Here is a 15759-nt window from a genome sequence, read left to right on the forward strand (position 1 = left end):
TCCACGCATGGAGGAGCCGGGACACAAACCCATGACTTCCTTGCTGTGAGGCAGTGGTGCTACTATTTTGCCACATGCTTGGGGGAACTGTACTGCATAATAATGTGCTTGATAGTTTAAAATTGCAAACACAGAATCTCCAAAATCAGAATGCTAACAGCAGGTTAATAACGAGCTCTACATTCTGCAAAAAAGTTATGTTGTCCTGCAAAGATATCAGTGCTTAATTTGACAGATTTTTTAAAGAAAACACCAAACTTTTTGCATGTTTTCATCAAATACAATCTTTTAATTCTTTTGCTTTGATTATCAATGGCTGATCGTCATCCTCGTAACAGCCATGAATCCAAAGAATCAAAGCGTATGAGTGGAGGGCCAACCAATCGTATGAAGAGAAGTGCGGAAACAGTGCTGAGTAGTGAGACTCTTCATGGTGTAACAATTATATTAATTTTAGGGCCGGTGTATATACTCTCAGAACGCGTACCTGCACGCATCATGGTTGCCATGCGTTCCCAGCATTCATTTGATTGGTCCTCTGAGCATGTCCTCAGAAATTAACGCTATGCGTGCAAGTTGCTCTACCAGCAAAAAGTCGGGGGGTGCAGTGTGATCAAGTCAGAATGTGACATCAGAGTCTGTGTTTACTATCTACATGTGACAGAAAGCCGTTTTGTGGATCCTACAAGATCGATGTGCCTGCTTCGATGTTTGATGAATGGTGAAGCAAAATGCTGACATACAAATGCATTTGTGGTGTTTTTATATTCAAGCGTCACATATTCGTCAACGTAATGACACGATATATTTTAAAAGTCTCACATACCATCTTCTGTGCCGTCCATTTTTTTGCACCTTCACAACAGCATCAGAATGTACAGCAGCATATTTGAGCCACAGGGAAAAATTTTAAGGACATAGTGAAAAGGTCTTTTTTTTGTGATTAAAGTGGAAATCTCGTAGTATATTTCATCATTAAAGCAGAACAAAATGTCATCTTAAAACTGACCCAGTTGTTAATCGTTACGTGCTTCTGGGGCTTCCTCCTGGACTGACAGCAGCGGCAAGCAGCAATTGCCACACAGAACACATTAAATTTTATGATAATATGCTTCTCTGCACATTAATTAGAATCCTGATTTATACTTGATTTCACTTTCATGATGAAATGCATTAAAGTATGTATATTACATTTTACAGATAAATCATTAACTTCATTTAAATAATGAATACTTGTTAATAATTGCACATGTGGGGGTGGCACAGTGGTGGAGCGGTAGTGCTGCTGCCTCTCAGTAGGGAATCGCATCCCTGGCGTTCCCTGCCTGGAGTTTGCATGTTTTCCTGGTGAGTTTCCACAGTGTTCTCCGGTTTCTTTCTAAAGACATGAAGGCTTGGGGATTTGGTGATGCTAAAATGACGCTAGTGTATGTGTGTCCTTGTATACACCTTGCGATAAGCTGATGCCCTGTCCAGGGATTTTTTCTGTCTCGCTCCTGTTGCTTGCTGGAATGGGCACATCCCTGGATTGATGGATGTAATCATTAAACATCCTTTTCAGAGATATTGTGGCTAGGTGTCCTCGGAATTTAATGGATGTTTCAGGCAATTCACAACACAGTGAAGTGGAACATTTTCTCATCTTGATGATATCTCGCACTGCCACCTGGTGGAATCTTCTATATATGTAGTCGATGCCACGACAAGCTGTTGCAGCCAACATACCGGTACAACATACTGGTGCTTACTATCACAAAAAAAATCACTGTGTCTTAGAGTACTACAACCACTTCTAGACACACCGCATTGTGTTACATTGTGGGTTAAATGTTGCCTGGCCACGCGGAGTGTTGCATTCATGGTTTGTATTACAGTAGGAATTTATGTAGAATTTTCTGAAGGCTTGTGAAATGTGTTTTTCTTGTTGTTGTCCCTGGGGGGACCACAGGCTGGGACACTCGTAGGTTGCTTCTGGGTTGCATGTGGCCTGTGGACCACCATCTGAATAAGGCGACTCTAGGATGTGGTTTTGTATGCGTGTTTGTGCATTCGCCCTGCGATGGACTGGTGCTCTGTCCAGGATTTGTTCCAGCCTTGCTCCCTATGCTAGCTGGGATAGGCTCTGGCACCATTCCCTGTTCAAGACTAAGTGGGTTAGAAAATGACTGACTCACATAATTTAAGAAAGAGAAGAATGTAAAGTGTATCTAGTTCTCCAAAATAAGTTCACATGTCATTCTAAGCCCCTTACTCATCTTTAACTAGTCTTAAAGTATAAGTTTTATATTTCTTAAGTCAAAGTTATTCCTTCACAGTCAAGATGTTTAATTTGACAAGTTAAATTGCATTCTAATGTGTTTTGTAAATTAAAAAAAAATACCTAGCCTACTGTTGCATTTTAAAATGGATGTGAAGAGCACTGGGTCCAAATGTGAAAACAAAAGTTCTAAAAATTACAGAAAATGTCCAGTTTAAAGCAGCAGAATCTGCTGAAGATTTTAACCTCGCTGCTTTTATGGGGAAATATATGTATTTTAACCTCCACCTTGCCCATCCCTCTTATTTGATTTTTTGGATCACACTACACTTTTGGATACTGTTTGGTTTTAATAAAAACTCTCTAACACTTTGAACCAACCTCTTGCTTACTGTGTGTGTCCTCATTTGCCCGGCTCGAGTATGTTATTGACGGTAACATTTTCAATTGACTAATGGAAGCATCTAGGGAGTATGGAGCCAACCAGGACTATCACACAACATATCAAAAAAATAAGCTCAGGCATCCATGTACTCTAAATTATATTCATCCCCTTTTATCTTGTTATACAGTTTGTTATGTACGGAAGTGTAAAAACTGTGAGTGATCTTTGACAATTTTTTTTTATTGATTCCATGGAAGAGAATGAGTAGGGATGTGAAGAACGCTCCTGGTCTTCTTCTAAAATGACTGAATCTCACGAATATGTTTTGCTTTTTGCAATTTTTTCTTCCTAAAATTACATTAATGTGTTGTTTTGCAATGTGTGCATTGTCAAGACATAGTTCAATACTTGGTAACACTCTTGGCTTGAAAATGGACAGACTTGGTAAGTTTAAGGATTTTGTTTTCAAAACACAAGAGGAGGATCTTCATTTTTTTTAATTTATAAAATCTGCTGCACTTCAAAACACAGTTCTACAAGGAATATTAATGTACACCATGATTGCAAAGAAATAACTAAACCTTGTAATATACCAAAGCTTTCCTATAAATGGATAAATAAATAAATTTCATGTTCATTCTTAATTAAACCCATTGTTTACTAGTGTGGCAAAACCTTGCTAATCTCCGCACCTGTTTCAATTTGCATTGTTTCTGTAGGAAATAAAGAGAAGCGTGTTTGACCTGGCCAAAGAAGACCATACCAACTTTGACTGTTGCATCGTTATTATTCTTTCACATGGCAGAGAGGTGATCTTTTTAATAAAGGACATTACTCTGAAGCTTTGAGCTTTCTTGCTTTCCTATTAAACACCTTGAATTCAATATAATTTTTTCCAGGCAAAACACAGCCGTTTTCCAGGTGGGATCCATGGCATTGATGGCCTCTTTGTTACCATGGAGGCACTTACAAGTTATTTTAATGGCCAGAATTGTCCTTCTCTTCAAGGCAAACCAAAAGTGTTTTTCGTCCAGGCTTGTGGAGGAGGTGAGCTCTGTTTGGTAGTAATACACGAGGCACTCTCTATTGTTGTATTGGCACAGTCAACAAAAGTATTTTCCATCATTTACTTCAGATGAAAAAGATACAGGTTTTGACATACCAGCAGATGAGTTTTCTTCAGCGAGCAACCACCATAGTGGAGATGATCAGACAGATGCCGCACCTATGATCACATCAGTGAAGGAACTAGCAAGCTGTGATGAACCTGATGCCAGAACATCATTACCAAACTCCAGTGATATTTTAGTGTCCTACTCAACCTTTCCAGGTAAGCTGAACAAGTGGTTAGGCCTGGAGGCTTCTGTTACACTTGACTGTAGAAGCATTGACCTTATGACTGTGCATTAGTATTTTTCTTTGGGTTTTTTGATGATCAGGTCAGGTTGGGGAGCATGCACTGGTACAACACTTTGCTGCACCCACCACATGATGAAACACCTCAGAATCCCGGTTGGCAACCCACCAGGCAGACACGGGGTCCAGTCCCTCCCTCCTGAAATTTCTGGCTATTTGCTGCAGGTTTTACATGGGCGTCCCCTTAGCTTGGTCCAGCTGCTTGGGCAGTGAGGATCCTGCAGTCCACACCAACCTCGGGAAATCAAACCACATGGCTGTAGTGCCGTAACTGATGGTTCCTAACAATGTAGGTAATGTGCCTCATTCGGGACTCTGTGAGCAACTTCTCATTTGACACGAGGTCAAACCAGCAGTACCAGAGGATTCTCTGAAGAGACGCAGTACCAAAGGAGTACAGTCTTCATATCAGGTCACTGGATGGCGTCCATGTCTCACAATAATATAGCAAAACAGGAAACACCAGGACTCTAAAGACCTGGACGTTCATCCTCTTGCAAAAATATAGAGAGCGCCAGACACCCCTTTCCAGGGACCTCATGCCCCCTACCCCCCCATACTCTCCAAATCCATCTACTGACTTCTTAGGAAGAGACATGAATGTTGCTGTCGAGGTAGGTAAACTTCTCAACAAGGTCGACACTCTCTCCTTAGACAGACACACTGCTGATGATTGTGCCCAAGTGGCCATTAAAGGCCTGGATCTTGTTTTTTTTTTATCCAGGACACTTGGAAGCCCTCACTTAGTCTTTTGAGAGCCCAAATCAGAGCCTCTACTGACTCCACGAAGATCACAGCATTGTTGGCAAAGTTAAGATCACTACATCTTTCTTTACCAACAGATGCCCCACAGCCGCTGTATCCAATGACCCTGCCCAACACCCAGTCCATGCAACTATTGAACAGAGTATGAGCAAAAACATACCCCTGACGAACCCTAGAATCAACTGGGAAGAATGAAGAGGTTCTACCTCCACTCTGCACAGCACTCACAGTACCAGTCTACAGGCTGGCCATGACATCCAGCAACTTTGGGGTCATTCCACAAAGTCTCAGGATGTCGCACAGGTCAACTCGATCAACTGAGTCGAATGCGTTACGAAAACTGACAAAGACTGGAAAGAAACTCTGCCGATATTCATATTTGCACTCAATGAGAACCCTCTGTGTCAGGATGTGGTCAATGGCAGACTTCTTAGGCGTCAAACCAGACTGCTCCGGTCACTGGTAGGTGAGTGATCATGGATCCTATAAAGGATGACCTTAGTGAGGATCTTATCTGGCACTGAGAGCAGTGTTAACCCCCTGTAGTTGCTACAATCCAGGCAGCCACCCTTCCCCTTCCAGATAGGCACAAGTCCAATTTTCCAATCGGTTAAGATGATGCCAATCTTCCAAATGGAAGCAAAGATTGCGTGCAATGCCAGGAGGATAGCCTTACCACCAGACTGGAGACGTTCACCCTGCATACCACACATCCCTGCAGCCTTCCCTACCCTCAGCTGAAAATTTTAGCAGCTTAGGTGACATCTTTCAAAGCCCCCACGTGGTGTTTGTGGGGTCCAGTTGATAGGCTTTGCACTTTACAGACTGTAGGCAGAATTTGGCAAGCTAAATCCCAAATTGCATGTCTCTCTATATTGGATAGTTTCTAGGAAGATTCCCACCAGAAATGTGTTACTGAATGAAGGTAGAATTCTCAAATTCAGTAGGCAGTTGTATTTATATCAAATATGTGCTGAATCTGGATCTCCGCTTTCTCCTTTTTGCGTTCCGATAGGGTATGTCTCCTGGAGAGACACCAGTACAGGCTCCTGGTATGTGGAAACTTTGGATGCTGTCTTAGAAGAATATGCAGGTAGTGAAGACCTGGTTACAATGCTTATGATGGTGAGTATATAGCTGAAATGTAGGTCAGTTACACTCTAGTGTTACAAATGGGTAATTTGACTTAATAAATGGTTGTAGAAAACATCTTGCTGGAATTAAAGGACGCTTTAATGTATTCTACAAAGACTGCAATTCAATATTGTATTGTTGGCAGTAATTATAGTGCTGTGCTCCAACTATGCCTGAGACAAAAGAACTGATGAGATCAAAGTGAAACTGAAGCACTGAATCCAAAATGTCAGTCATCCAGGCTCTCCATATACTGCATACTGCTTAGCAGCACATGCTGTGCATTAGCTGTCATAGGATCAGTTAGAAAATCAGTGAAAAAAATAGGACATCAAGCCCTAATTCTGTAACTTCAAGCCGATGCTTGTGAAGAATGTTGGTCCTGCATCTTTCTTACCTTTGTTTGTGCTACAGCATGATTGGTGGCTCTTTTACCAAGGTGTTTCCATATTGTCTTCTGTTTTTAAACTCAAAATCAAGCTTCAGCAATCAACAACCCGTAAAAACCGTTGCTCTTCTACTGTCACTAGTACAAAGTCTATCCTTCAAATAACTAGCATTATGATTTAAAATCTCAGTCTATAGATTTCAAAGCAAAACAGCCAAAGAAATTTCCAAAGAAGTCTCTTGAGGGGTTGAAAGTCACTTTGCTTCATCCCAGGGCTGATTGTTTTTGTGTTATTTTTGCTTGAGCTTATGCCTTTTCACAGCTCCACATGACTGTTTCTTGACGATATTGTTCTAAACACCTTGTTACAAAAAGTTGTGTTTATGAATCATTGACCTTGTACTGGGAAGGACAAATTTCAGAAGCCACTGGTCAATAGGTCAGAGAGGGTTCAATAATCCTACTACTTCTAATGCTGTTGCTTTCAGAATTGGTGGCCATAAGTAGTTGTTTTTTATGAGTTGTGGCATTTGTCCTAAAATAATATTTCAGAAAGGTATTTCTGCCTTTTTGTCAATCCTTGTTTCTGATAGATCTGCTCTGCTTTTTTAAATAAAATGAAAAGTATAATGTCTACAAATAAAATACAAGGGTAAATCAAATCAGTAAAAACAATTTGAAAATTATGCAGTAACTGCATGCTGACACCATACAACACATTTGCAATGGCTTATAGGTAGTTTGAACATGCATTGTGTGGCACTCCGCCATTGGTCTAATTAAAGGCAAGGTCAATGAACATGGACAATCTGTTGTAAGATTATACCATTGTTGAACAACACACCATAGTGAAATTTCTTTGGTCAGAGGGCGTGAAACCTGCTGAAATTCACCAAATGATGTAGGCACATGATGGAAGTGAAAACCGCATGAATTCATGGAAAGTTTATAAGTATGATGAAAGGATTCAAATGGATAGAACAAGTGTAACCAATGAAGCTCGAACTGGTTGACCATCAACATTGCACAAACAAGCCCACGCTGACATGGCAAATGCTTTCATCAGAGACGACCAACGAATTATGTTGTCCACTGTTGCTGCACATTTGAATATCAGCTGTGGATTCAAGGATGTTAGTGTTATCAGTGTTGTTATAAATTAATAGAATCATCCATAAAAGTCAGTTATGTCTGACAGGTTGCCGGTCTGCCTGAGGTGTAGTGTGACTACCCTCCAAGTCTCCAATAGTGATAATTGTAAATTTATTTCAATATGTTGAGTGTTAATGAAGGAAGATTATAAAAAAATGACAATAATTCAGGTAGTACCTGATAAAGGTAATAACAGTTTCATGTCTCACAAAGAAATACAAATGTGGATGAAAATATTGGTACCCTTCCACTTTTTAAAACTCACAATTTCCTCTGAACAGAAGTTGAAACTGAGTAAGTATTATTTGGAAACTGCCATTCTTTATTTCACTTTTAACAGGACAGGTAGTTTGGTTTTGACTTACGACCGGATAAACAGTATTATTTTAAATAATAAAGAATTAAAATGGCACACACAGAAATATCGGTACCCTTAACCTAATATTCCGTAGCACAGCCTTTGAAGACAGTGACTGCCAACAAGCATTTTCTATAGCTCTGAGTGTTTTTTCTGCACTTCTCGACTGGTCATTTGCCACGTTCTTCTTGAGTTCCTTCAGGATGTCTTTTCCCAACCGTAACTTTCAACTCCGTCAAGACTCATAGCAGGCCAGTTCAGAATGGTGCAGTGTTTTCTTCAGATCTGTTCTTGGATGCTTCTTGAGGTATACTCTGGGTCATTTATCCTTTTGAAAGACCCATGGCCTGCAACTGAGGCAGAGCTTTCTAACATAGGGCAATACTGTTTTCAGTGAACATAGAGTTGTGTGAGCAACCAAAAACCTCAAATTTTGTTTCATCTGTCCAAACGTCAGTCTTTCTGAAGGACTCTGTTTTGTCAATATGCATTTTAGGAAACTCCAGTTCAGCTTTTTTGTTCTCCTATTCTTGAATTGGTGTCTTTTTGGGTGTTTTACCACAATGCCCATTTTCTTTCAGACAGTGATGGATGGTGTGACTTGAAACGTATATACTTTGTGCCTGAAGGTCAACTTGCATTTGTTTTGATATTATCCTTGGTTCTTTCTCCATATTTCAAACAAACTTTGTCATTGGTTTTGGTTTCAGTTTTACTCTTGTGGTCATGCCCAGGGATGTAGTCAAGAGTTGCAGTGGTCACAGTAACATTAAGCTTTCTTGTAGCCATTTTGTTGACCATGCTTGGCTACTATCGTCTTTCTTACCTTTTCAGGCAACTCTCTGCTCTTCTTTCTCTTTTCAGTGCTTAGTGTGATGTAGTAAGTAATTTTTCCATTTAAACTGGCTGAATGAATAATTATAAGAATGAAGATACCTGTGATAATCATAGAAAGACATTAGAGTGCTTAACCACTCCAGACCAAGGGTTCCGATAATTTTGTCTAGGCCATTTTGGAATGTCTTTGTAAATTAATTAATAATTGGGTTAATTTCACAGCTTTTTTTTCTCCCTGAAATGCATGTATGGATAACCAAAGATCTTTTAAATTTTAAAACTTTTCAGGATGTATGGTGCATTATTTGAATAAAAAGCAAGGGTAACAATATTTTCAGCTACGTCTATATAGGGATAGGCAGGTGAGTGGTAGATTGAAGGCTTGACTGTTGTAGCAGAGATGTGTGAATCAATATTCAGGTAACTGTGAAATGTTTACCACCAAGGCTTTCTATGAATGGTGATTTGTCAGGAAACCAGAATGAGAAGGAGTCAGATGTCTTGAATAAGGTAGCTGTCCAGATCACAGAAGAAGCAGCCAACATGTGTGAAGGAGAGTGGCGCTGACAAAGAAAATCCGTGACATCGTTCATTACATGTAGTTTCTAGTGGGTCTGTCTTGCATGAATACACGTGGGCATCAGCTTCATTAATTATGTACCACACATTACATACACCTATCACCTGTGTTATATTAAATTCAGCATAGCTGATTTACAATGTCAAGTGTTTTAGACACATTCGCCACAGAGAAAATTCTCCTAAAAGCAGCACTGCACTACAAACTCATGTGAAAAGAAGTATTAAATTTAAACTAAAATGAGGGTATGAAATCATTCATTTTCAGATTCATTCCCTCATTCATTTTTCCTGAAGAATAGATTACCAAAACAAAAAAAAAAAGTGTTGACTAAATTGTTTAACTGCATAACAAAGTAAGAAGAGGTTTGAAGCATTACACTTGCAAAACACAGTGCACAGTACGTGGAAGTATCATGGAGGAGTATCAGAAAATAGACTGAAACTAATGTCTAACATGAAATTATCCTGGACAGCAGCAGATGATCCAGACAATAAGTACAATCAGATGATAACACTAAACACACATGACAACTGTTATAATGTGACAGATCCATGGCTATGAAGACTCTGTAGTCACTCAGTACTATTCTGCTTAAGCTACTAGATAACTTTACCCTCTTCACCTGTCCTCAAATTTTCTTGCATCTACATTCTCCAGGCCCTAAATTACTAGAAGCATTTTGTAGCAGTGGGTGACTAATGAGACTTGCAAACTAAGCATTTTTACATTTGTCTGTTGATTTCTTGAGTCATTGTGATTCTTTACATGTGGTGGTCGAACTCCAGAGCAGACTAACTGTAAGGGTACAGGTCCTGCTTGTCACACAATGACCTGCCATAGCGACAAATCCTTGTGGAGGATAGTAACCCTTTCTCTCTTTGGCGAGATCACAGCAAAACTGATTATGCACATAGTTCTCAGTCCAGATTAATTTTCGATTTGTCTTTGCAACCATATATTCAGCATCCTCGATAATCCTATTCAAGAAGATGCTGGTGTAGTTTGTAAGCATTATGTTAAAAACTCAGACACAGCACCGTTGTATTTTATTCAGCACACCATTCAATAAAAACCCATGGGAAGCCAAGAAAACATAAGCCAGTTGGCTATGGGCTCATGGATTGTGCTACTGATAGGGTGGCCTGTGCTGTTGCTTTCTTACCTCCCTCATTTCTTCTTTGATTTTTGTTTTCTTTGCCTGCAGGTCACAGACAAAGTTTCACAGAACTCAGCCAAAGGAATCTACAAACAGATGCCAGGATCATTTAATTTCCTGCGTAAACACCTTTTCTTCAAGACGAGTGCCAGCATGTAGCTTTGTCAGACGCGTGTCCTGCACCTTCCTGGGTGACTGTAGCAGCTGTGGCTTGACAACACACAATACATTAGGAATCATTCTAATTTTTTTTCTTGTTCCTAAAAAGTGTAGCTTTCTAATTTTGAAGGGAGGGTGAGTAATCGTTTACACTGAAAGGCCTGTTTTTCAGGTTCTCTACTCAGGTACGCTCTTGCACTACAGATACTTTTCTTTTTTACTCCCAAAGATTGGTGCTTTAAGGTAAGGTAAGGACAGTACTGCAGATCATTTATATGAGAAAATTGGGAGGTCATCAGATTGACCAGCTGTGCTTCCCATCCTGGAAAGAATATGTGGCTGATAGAAAACTGAAAGCCTGGCTTACCACTGTAGTCATCAAATTTATAACCTGTTATAAACGAAAGTCGTTTCTTTAAATTTTAACCTGATATAAACGAAAGTCGTTTCTTTAAATTTTAACCTGATATAAACGAAAGTCGTTTCTTTAAATTTTAACCTGATATAAATGAAAGTCGTTTCTTTAACTGTGAACAAGTACTATGACGCTTTTAAAGAACAAAAACATTACAATAGAACCTACCGTTTGTCAGGATTCTGGCCAGTGCTGTCCTAAGCAACAGAGAGACCATAAAATCCATAAACAATACTATGCTTTAAATCAGTTGAAATATTTTTTTGTGTAATTCTATCATTTTTTTCAAAGCTACGGAATAGCATGCACAGTGAGTGGAGATTGCTGAAATTGGTTCAGTAGCCTAAGGCTGTAACTGCGTAGGTCTCTACCAGTTCTTGGCAAATGCCATTTTTTTTATTTTATATACTGTAGTGTGAATTAACTTTAAAAATCCTTATCCACGGTATCAGTGAAACACAAACTATCGACCCCTTGTGAATGATTGCAGACTGTACACTGTGTCTTAACACCATTTGGCACTTATTATATTACAGGTGTTAGTTTTCTTGGTTTCTAAAGCCTTTTCTACACTTGGTGATTTATATAATTGCTTTCTGTAAATGAAAAAAAAAATCATTCGTTAAAAATAAAAAAAAAAACATTTCGGCAATGAAATCTGTCTGCCCAATCCCCTTAATGCTGCTCAAGTAGCACTGTTAAATGTAAGCCTTGTGATTTGGTTGATGGCTATGACTGCTTTATAGGTTGGGGGGCACTTCTTACAAGCCTAGCTTTTATTATAAAACTATCTTGAAATGACATCATATATTCTCAGTGCTACATGATCCAATTGAAGGTCATGGAGAGATGCGGCTGACTCTTGGCAGCTTCCGGTTCGACCTTGAGAAATAAAAATACTTCAAATCTGGAAAATGGGAGGAAGCTGACTTTAAATTTAGCAGAAATATTGGTAGTAAAAAGAAGAAAAGTTTTACAATCATTTCATTCATTAGTTTTCTGCAGAACTGGACAAAGAAGGAAAATCACTGTGGGCTTCAGATCATGCGCTTGCTTATTTGGCACCCGGTGCACTGGGACAGAAGACTCAGAGTCTGAAGTCCTGCCATTACTAATCAAGCTACACATTGGCTCCTGGTACAGTTTGATCTCCCTCAGTCTTTTTTCTGATTTCTGGGTGGGTTTTCCATAAACTGAACTTGGTTTACTTAATCAATAGCTTGACAATACACTAAATGCATACAACAGACAACAATGCCAATGAGGAACACTGAGCATTTAGTATATTAGTCAAGATCTCAGCATTGTGGTGTGGGGCATGGCACTCACACTAGGTTGGTTTATTCCCTCTGTTATACAATATAATCATCCTAGACATTAGCTTTTAGGATTGATTAAATTTTTCACTATTATGCATCAGAACTGTTTTTAGCTCATCTAAAGCCTCCATTATAAAACTTTGCATGGATTTGATTGTGAAAATTCTGCATATGCCAAAAAAAAGGAAAATGCAAATGCCCAAAAAATCGGATTTATAAAACCTGGCATACACAGAATTCAGGCTATACGATACACTGAGGGTTCAGGAAGTTACCTCATCAACAAGTCAGTCACGATGTACAGCACCATCACATCTGTTAAAAGCTTCTTTGCCACAAAATAAGTGAATTGCAAGCTGACCCAGGTCATCAAGACACAATGTTTACCAGTCACATCTTGGACAACTTGTGCATTAATAGAATGGAACTGCTTATGGTTAACAAAAGCAGCTTCGTTCTTGCTAGGTGCCATTATTGCAATATGAGTGCAGTAGAGTGATCCAGTTACATTAGGAGAAGCAGACACTGCCTCAAATTGCTTTTTTATGTTGCCAAAAACGTTTGTTTGACATATGTGTACCCACACCACATGAAAACTGGATGTAGTAATTTACCGGTTGAGTTAATGGCTTCCATTACAGCAGGCACAACGGAGTTCAGTTTGGCTGATATATTCCTGACCTGTTGGCCAGTTCCCTGAGAAGTGACAACAGGTAGCCAATAAAAACTGATGAAAAACCAAAAAAAGTTCTTCAGTTCAAATATATAGCATTGGCCTTCTTAAAGGGAAACTAAAATAGTCTGTGAATCATATTCATTGTTTTTGAGGTGTAAAATGTATGTCACATCAACAAACATAATAACAGCTTAGTAATATAAATTATTATACATGTGAGTCATCGTTTTGCTCTTTTGGCTGCATTTCCTTATTTTATCAAGGGTGTCCTCATTTCCAAGCTTGTCCAAAATGTTGCATATGCATGGGTCAGATTTGTCATTAATATATACAAGTTTACTTTTACAAATCCTGACATTTGCGTACACACATTTTGAGCTTCTTTTCGTGTTTACTCAAGCTTTATAAATGAGGCCCCTGGTGACAGTGCGTGACCAGAAGTTACGCTCCTCATCATGTCCTGATTGAGAGGCATATAGTAACACCATCATCTCAGTCTTCACAGACTTCAATTGGTGCAATAGCAAGATGCATACTAAACATCTGGTTGTGTCAGATGGCGCGTCAAAAGTCATAGCTCAGACTTGTAGTGGAGAAAGGCCAGCAGAGTTGACATCAAGCCTGACAGTATGGTGTTTGAATTGTGAAAATGATATCAGAGTATATGAACATTTTAGAAACACTCCAACTCTACACAAGTGACAGCAAGTTGAAGCGGAATGTTCTTGTTAAATGTAGACAACTTCTTACTCGCATCTCTGATCAGCCAGACTTTTTTATTATATTAGTCAAATGATTGCAAACATTATTCAGAAACAGAGAAATTCCATGGTTTTGTACTAAGAGATCAGAACTAAAGCCATGCCGGGGATGGTTTATAGTAGGTTTAGTCTCCCCAGCACTTAGAAATGGTAGTAAAAAAATATTGACAGAAGAGTGGGTAGACATATTAAATAGGACTGTTCAGTAAGTCATGGTATATGAGTAAGAAAAAGATTAGAGATACATTTTTTTTATTTTTTCTATAAAATCTGAGCACTTTGTTAGTATATAAGACTTTAATATTGTCAGTCCAACATTTATTTTACGTAGATTCTCTAAAGTTTAATGGCGATGATATGCAACATTTTGTTTATATTCGTCTTTAAGCTTTTTGGAAATCATAATGGACTTTACCAAACTGCACACCTCCAAGTTCTAGTAGGCAAGGTGGCTCCATAGTGGTTGAAGTGTTGGTCTGAAACCCTCAGGGTCCATCCCCTCCCCTGCTCACTGTGGCCATGGAGGATTTTCTCAACCCACCACTGCTAGAGAAGCAACTGTGTTAAGACTTACAAAGAACTTTGGTTGAGTGGTTGTTGATAAATTGCAATACAAAAATACAGATTGGATTTTGCAGTGCTAAAAAGTATTCAGCCCTTTGGAAGTTTTCATATTTTATTGTTGTACAACATTGAAGCACAGTGGATTTAATTTGGGTTTTTGACACTGATCAAGAAAAAAAAAAAATATCCATCCATCCTCTTCCGCTTATCCGAGGTCGGGTCGCAGGGGCAGCAGCTTGAGCAGAGATGCCCAGACTTCCCTTTCCCCGGCCACTACTTCTAGCTCTTCCGTGAGAATCCCGAGGTGTTCCCAGGCCAGCCGGGAGACATGGTCCCTCCAGCTTGTCCTGGGTCTTCCCCGGGGCCTCCTCCCAGTTGGACGTGCCTGGAACACCTCACCAGGGAGGCGTCTGGGAGGCATCATCTGACTCCTCTCGATGCGGAGGAGCAGCGGCTCTGCTCTCAGCCCCTCCCGGATGACTGAGCTTCTCACCCTATCTTTATACATATATATATATATATATATATATATATAATGTTAAAGTGAAAATGGTCTAAATGAGGGGTGTCCAACTCCGGTCCTGAAGGGCCCCAGTGGCTGCAGGTTTTCATTCTAACCCTTTTATTAAACAGTGACAAGTTTTCACTGCTAATTAACTTCTTTTCCCTTCACTTTACTAGCCTTGCTTTTAAGGATTCATTCCTCTGAATTGATTCTTTTCTTCATTAAATGGCAGCCAAACAGAAATGAGATGTGAAGTGAGCCGATCATCTAAATCAGGGCTTCGAACTCCAGCCACTTTCTTAATGAGAAGCCGATTCTTGCTGCCACAGCAGACATTTCCAAAAGTGTTGATTTTCTGTTTTTTTCTAAGAACATTAACAAAATGTTTTGGTGACCTGAGAGATCAACCTTACAAGGACCTTCACCTTTCATTATTTTCTGATATTGTGTGATGAGCACAGGTTAACTGGTCATGTGGTGGCTCGTTTTGTGTCACATTATTGTTTGGCTGCTAATTGAGAAAAAAGAAACAACCAAAGGATCTGAGTCAGCAAAGCCAAAAGACATTAATTAGCAGCAAAAACTGGTCACTAATTAAGGAAATGGTAAGAATGAAAACCTGTAGCCACTGCGGCCCTTCAACAATTGCACGCACAATTGTCACCTGTGAATGTGGCACAGAAATAGGTGTACTTGCAGGTTCCTTGCTGCAGTTGGAGCGTTCATAAAGACGAATAACTTTTTTTTTTATATAATTTTATTATAATCATTCATACAAATCGACCAATTTTTACAAAAAATAGGATTGAAAAAACAAGTCGACCCCACCCCTGAGAGAGAGAGCACGGCCAACGGAGTAAAACTTAAACTTATCAATTTAGGTATGTTTACAAGTCTTAATAGACCAGTAGAGATGAATGGAGAAGAAA

At 39.4% G+C, this 15759-nt stretch overlaps 1 protein-coding gene and 1 long non-coding RNA gene across 2 annotated transcripts in view; one reads left to right on the forward strand and one right to left on the reverse strand.

Moving 5' to 3' along the window:
• The window catches only part of casp9 (caspase 9, apoptosis-related cysteine peptidase), a 60161-nt gene extending 49251 nt beyond the window's left edge, over positions 1 to 10910 (forward strand). The window contains exons 7-11 of the mRNA XM_028807723.2: positions 3362 to 3451; positions 3542 to 3689; positions 3778 to 3972; positions 5839 to 5948; positions 10480 to 10910. Of these exons, the coding sequence (XP_028663556.1) occupies positions 3362 to 3451; positions 3542 to 3689; positions 3778 to 3972; positions 5839 to 5948; positions 10480 to 10590 (654 nt within the window). The 3' untranslated portion in view covers positions 10591 to 10910. The remainder of the gene's footprint in view (positions 1 to 3361; positions 3452 to 3541; positions 3690 to 3777; positions 3973 to 5838; positions 5949 to 10479) is intronic.
• LOC127528881 (uncharacterized) lies at positions 10759 to 11208 on the reverse strand. The gene is made up of 3 exons (XR_007935491.1): positions 11054 to 11208; positions 10958 to 10981; positions 10759 to 10903 (listed from the first exon to the last, which is right to left on the reverse strand). It is a non-coding gene; the product is annotated as an uncharacterized LOC127528881 (long non-coding RNA).
• Between the last annotated feature and the right edge of the window lie 4551 nt (positions 11209 to 15759).

This window comes from Erpetoichthys calabaricus, chromosome 8 (assembly GCF_900747795.2).
Source record: "Erpetoichthys calabaricus chromosome 8, fErpCal1.3, whole genome shotgun sequence".
Lineage (NCBI taxonomy): Eukaryota > Metazoa > Chordata > Cladistia > Polypteriformes > Polypteridae > Erpetoichthys > Erpetoichthys calabaricus.